The sequence below is a fragment of the Malurus melanocephalus genome, unplaced genomic scaffold (genome assembly GCF_030028575.1).
Source record: "Malurus melanocephalus ecotype Western Australia unplaced genomic scaffold, MMel_1.1 scaffold_746, whole genome shotgun sequence".
Classification (NCBI taxonomy): domain Eukaryota; kingdom Metazoa; phylum Chordata; class Aves; order Passeriformes; family Maluridae; genus Malurus; species Malurus melanocephalus.
In genome coordinates, this window is record NW_026623978.1 from 26,522 (window position 1) to 30,446 (window position 3,925).

Sequence of the window (3,925 nt, forward strand, 5' to 3'; positions counted from 1 at the left end):
CTCCCTCCATCCCTGCATCTCTCCATCTCTCCACCCCACCCTCCCTCCTGTTTTCCTCCAGCCCTGTAGGACATCAGCAGCCCTCCCAGCCCTTCTCACCTCTCCCCCATGCCCACCCGACCCCATTCCCGAGGCTGGGATTTGCTCCCATCATTCCCTCCTGCCCACGTGCCGCGTCTCCCCTCGCAGTGTGCCCGTGCGGCGCGGGCTCAGCGTGCACGGCGACGGGCGAGTGCTGCCACACCGAGTGCCTGGGGGGCTGCGGCCGTCCCCGCGACAGCCGCGCCTGCGTCGCCTGCCGCCACTTCCACTTCAACGGGCACTGCCTGCCCTCGTGCCCGCCCCGCACCTACGAGTACGAGGGCTGGCGCTGCGTCACCGCCGAGTACTGCGCCAGCCTCCGCAAGGTCTCCGACAACCCCCGTGACGCCTCCAAGTTCGTCATACACCAGCGGCAGTGCCTCTCCGAGTGTCCCTCGGGCTACACCAGAAAYGAGAGCAGGTGAGGGTGTCCCCGGTTCTCCCAACACGGGTGCAGCGGTGGCACATCGGCCAGCTCATGCCCTGTCCCTGTCACCCTGCCCGCAGCATGTTCTGCCACAAGTGTGAGGGGCTGTGTCCCAAGGAGTGCAAGGTGGGCACCAAGACCATCGATTCGACGCGGGCGGCGCAGGAGCTGGGGGGCTGCACCCTCATCGAGGGGAACCTCATCCTCAACATCCGCCGGGGCTGTGAGTGCTGCATCCCACCCCCTGCAACCATCCTGGGTGGRAGAGCTGCTGTGGAKGGCAGGGGTGGAGGAAGGGGGTCTTTGCCCCTCTYCCTGTGCTCACCCAGTGGGTTGTCCCCAGATAACCTGGCCTCGGAGCTGCAGAGCAGCCTGGGGCTCATCGAGACCATCACGGGCTTCCTGAAAATCAAACACTCCTTCGCCCTCGTCTCCTTGTCCTTCTTCAAGAACCTCAAGCTGATCCGTGGTGACTCCATGGTGGATGGGTGAGGATGGTGTGGGTTTGGGGGTGACACGTGGATATGGAGATGCCCTTGCCCATTTCCTCCCCACATCTCCTGCTCCAGGAATTACACCCTGTACGTCCTGGACAACCAGAACCTGCAGCAGCTCTGGGACTGGAACCACCACGTCCTCTCCATCCCYGTGGGCAAGATGTACTTTGCCTTCAATCCCAAGCTGTGCCTGGCCGAGATCTACCGCATGGAGGAGGTGACGGGCACCAAGGGGCGGCAGAACAAGGCGGAGATCAACCCGCGCACCAACGGGGACCGGGCGTCCTGTGAGTGTGGGGACAGGGACAGCTGGCAGTGCCGTGACACCCTGGCTGAGCCCCGCCTCCTCCTCGCAGGTAAGACCCAGACCCTGCGCTTCATCTCCAACGTCACCGAGTCCGACCGCATCTTCCTCAAGTGGGAGCGGTACCGGCCCCCCGAGTACCGGGACCTCCTCAGCTTCATTGTCTACTACAAGGAGTCGTAAGTGATTCCTGTTGCCCGCTTGTCCCCATGGTGGAAGGTGTGGGAAGCCTTTGTGGTGTCCTTTGATCCTGCTGGACCTTCCCTGATCCCACCTGGTGTGGGACAGACCCTTCCAGAACGTGTCGGAGTACGTGGGGCAGGACGCCTGCGGGGCCCAGAGCTGGAACGTGCTGGACGTGGATCTGCCGCTGAGCAGTGAGCAGGAGCCGGGGGTGACGCTGCTCAACCTCCGTCCCTGGACCCAATACGCCATCTTTGTGCGCGCCATCACCCTCACCACGGCCGAGGAAGGGCGCAACTACGGGGCGCAGAGCGAGGTGGTTTACATCCGCACCATGCCAGCGGGTAAGGGGCTGGCGGCGGCCTGGGGGTGCCCACGGTGGATCCCCCGGGAAAGRCTGACCACCCCTGCGTCCTCCCAGCCCCAACGGTGCCCCGGGATGTCATCTCCATGTCCAACTCCTCCTCCCACATCGTGGTGCGCTGGAAGCCGCCCACGCAACGCAACGGCAACATCACCTACTACCTGGTGCTGTGGCAGCAGCTGGCCGAGGACATGGAGCTCTACATCAACGACTACTGCCATAAAGGTGAGGCCAGGCAGGGCAGGGGTGGTGCCTGATTAATGCCTAATCGATATGATTAATGACATCCTTATTAAACTTGGCTTTTCATAAGCAAGGTGTTGTGCATTGAGTTCCAGCAGAGTTAGCTAACTTGAGCAGTTGCTATTAATTCCTTAGTCCCCTGTATCAATCCCCCCTTTYCTAGTAAATTATTTTACTAATATTAGTGTATTAGTAAATTATTTTAATAATACACAAATTCTTCCTCTAAAAGGCTTCTATGATAAACATCCCTTAACGTTTTCCCACGTGCATTTGATAAGGTGATTAAAACTGATAACTTCCCTATCACCCTGCAATTCCACACAAGTAACATCAAAGATAACAAAACGCTAACCTCCTGCTAAGATCAACAAAACAATTATGGGGTGACAGAACCTATYCAGAATACCAGTGCAGAAGAAGACCATCCAAAATGTGCATCCCACCAATCATGGCTTGCATCTTGTCTCACTCTTTGCTTATTTCTAGTGTGTTGTGGCRGATGGTAACTAAAGTCTTATTTCCATTCTTTCGGATCTGTTCCAAAATTTCAATTAGGTCCTGATTAGGCCTCATTAACTGCCTTATTAAGTAAGGTTTATTCCTATAGGTGCAGGTAACTATTTGTGWTACGTGGTGTAGTTAGGCTTTATTAGTTTATGAGACACAACTGGTGCTGAATACGGGGATTTTCCTGGCCAAACGGGGATTTTCCTGCTGAGCCGGGCCCTGCCAGCCCTGCCCRTTGCTGCCCACAGGCCTGAAGCTGCCCACCAGCAGTGCAGACACACGTTTCGGGTTTGGGGATGGCCCCGAAGGGGAGCAGGATGCGGAGGAGCGGTGCTGCCCCTGCCGCCCCACTGACGGGCAGCTCCGCGTGGAGGGCGAGGCCGAGTCCTTCCAGAAGAAGTTTGAGAACTTCCTGCACAATTCCATCACCATCCCCAGGTGCCATCTGGGGGGRTCCCTGCTTTGGGGGGCTCCCCCAGGCTGGGTGCGTGGGTCTGCCTGGGTGGGGGGTCCCGTGGCTGCACCTGGCAGACCCTTTAACTGATTTCCCGCTGTCTCAGGCCACCCTGGAAGGTGACATCCATCAATAAGAACCCGCAGAGGTGAGCAGGGACTACAAAATCCTGGGAGGGGTGGGGGTCACTCCTCCCCTGATCGATTTTGGGGGACAACCCAGGTGCTTTGGCTCCCCACAACCCCCTGCCCAATGTCCTGCAGGACCCCAAAGCAGCGCAGGGACGTGTTGGCTGTCACATCCCCGGCCAATGGCTCCTCAGCGGAGCCTCAGGCCCCGAGCCGCCCCAGAGGCGAGCCCAAACCCAACTTCCAGATCTTCGAGGACAAGGTGGTGCGYGACCGGGCGGTGCTGTCGCGGCTGCGCCACTTCACCGAGTACCGCATCGACATCCACGCCTGCAACCACGCCGCACACACCGTGGGCTGCAGCGCCGCCACCTTCGTCTTCGCCAGGACCATGCCTGAGCGTGCGTCCCCAACCTCTCTGTTTCCAAACCCCACCACAGCCGTGCTGGGATGTACTGGGATGTTGTTGAGATGGGGGATTGGCCGTGGGTGCTGACTGTTTCTGTGTCGCTCTCCAGTGCAAGCTGACAACATTCCCGGCAATGTCACGTGGGAGCCGGCCAGCAAGAACAGCGTCCTGCTGCGCTGGGAAGAGCCCAGGAACCCCAACGGGCTCATCCTTAAGTATGAGATTAAATACAGCCGGGAGAGCGAGGTGAGAGCCCCCTGTGGCGTCTCCTGTCTACCCATGGTTAGAGGGGTACAGCACTCGTGCCATCCCATCCCATGCCATC

The 3,925-nt window shown here is 59.2% G+C and overlaps 1 protein-coding gene across 1 annotated transcript in view; it reads left to right on the forward strand.

Moving 5' to 3' along the window:
• The window catches only part of INSRR (insulin receptor related receptor), a 12,085-nt gene that overhangs the window by 3,598 nt on the left and 4,562 nt on the right, over positions 1 to 3,925 (forward strand). The window contains 11 exon segments of the mRNA XM_057384794.1: positions 190 to 502; positions 589 to 731; positions 852 to 996; positions 1,078 to 1,292; positions 1,362 to 1,488; positions 1,598 to 1,836; positions 1,914 to 2,081; positions 2,858 to 3,047; positions 3,170 to 3,211; positions 3,327 to 3,592; positions 3,710 to 3,902. Coding sequence (XP_057240777.1) covers positions 190 to 502; positions 589 to 731; positions 852 to 996; positions 1,078 to 1,292; positions 1,362 to 1,488; positions 1,598 to 1,836; positions 1,914 to 2,081; positions 2,858 to 3,047; positions 3,170 to 3,211; positions 3,327 to 3,592; positions 3,710 to 3,902 — 2,041 coding nt within the window.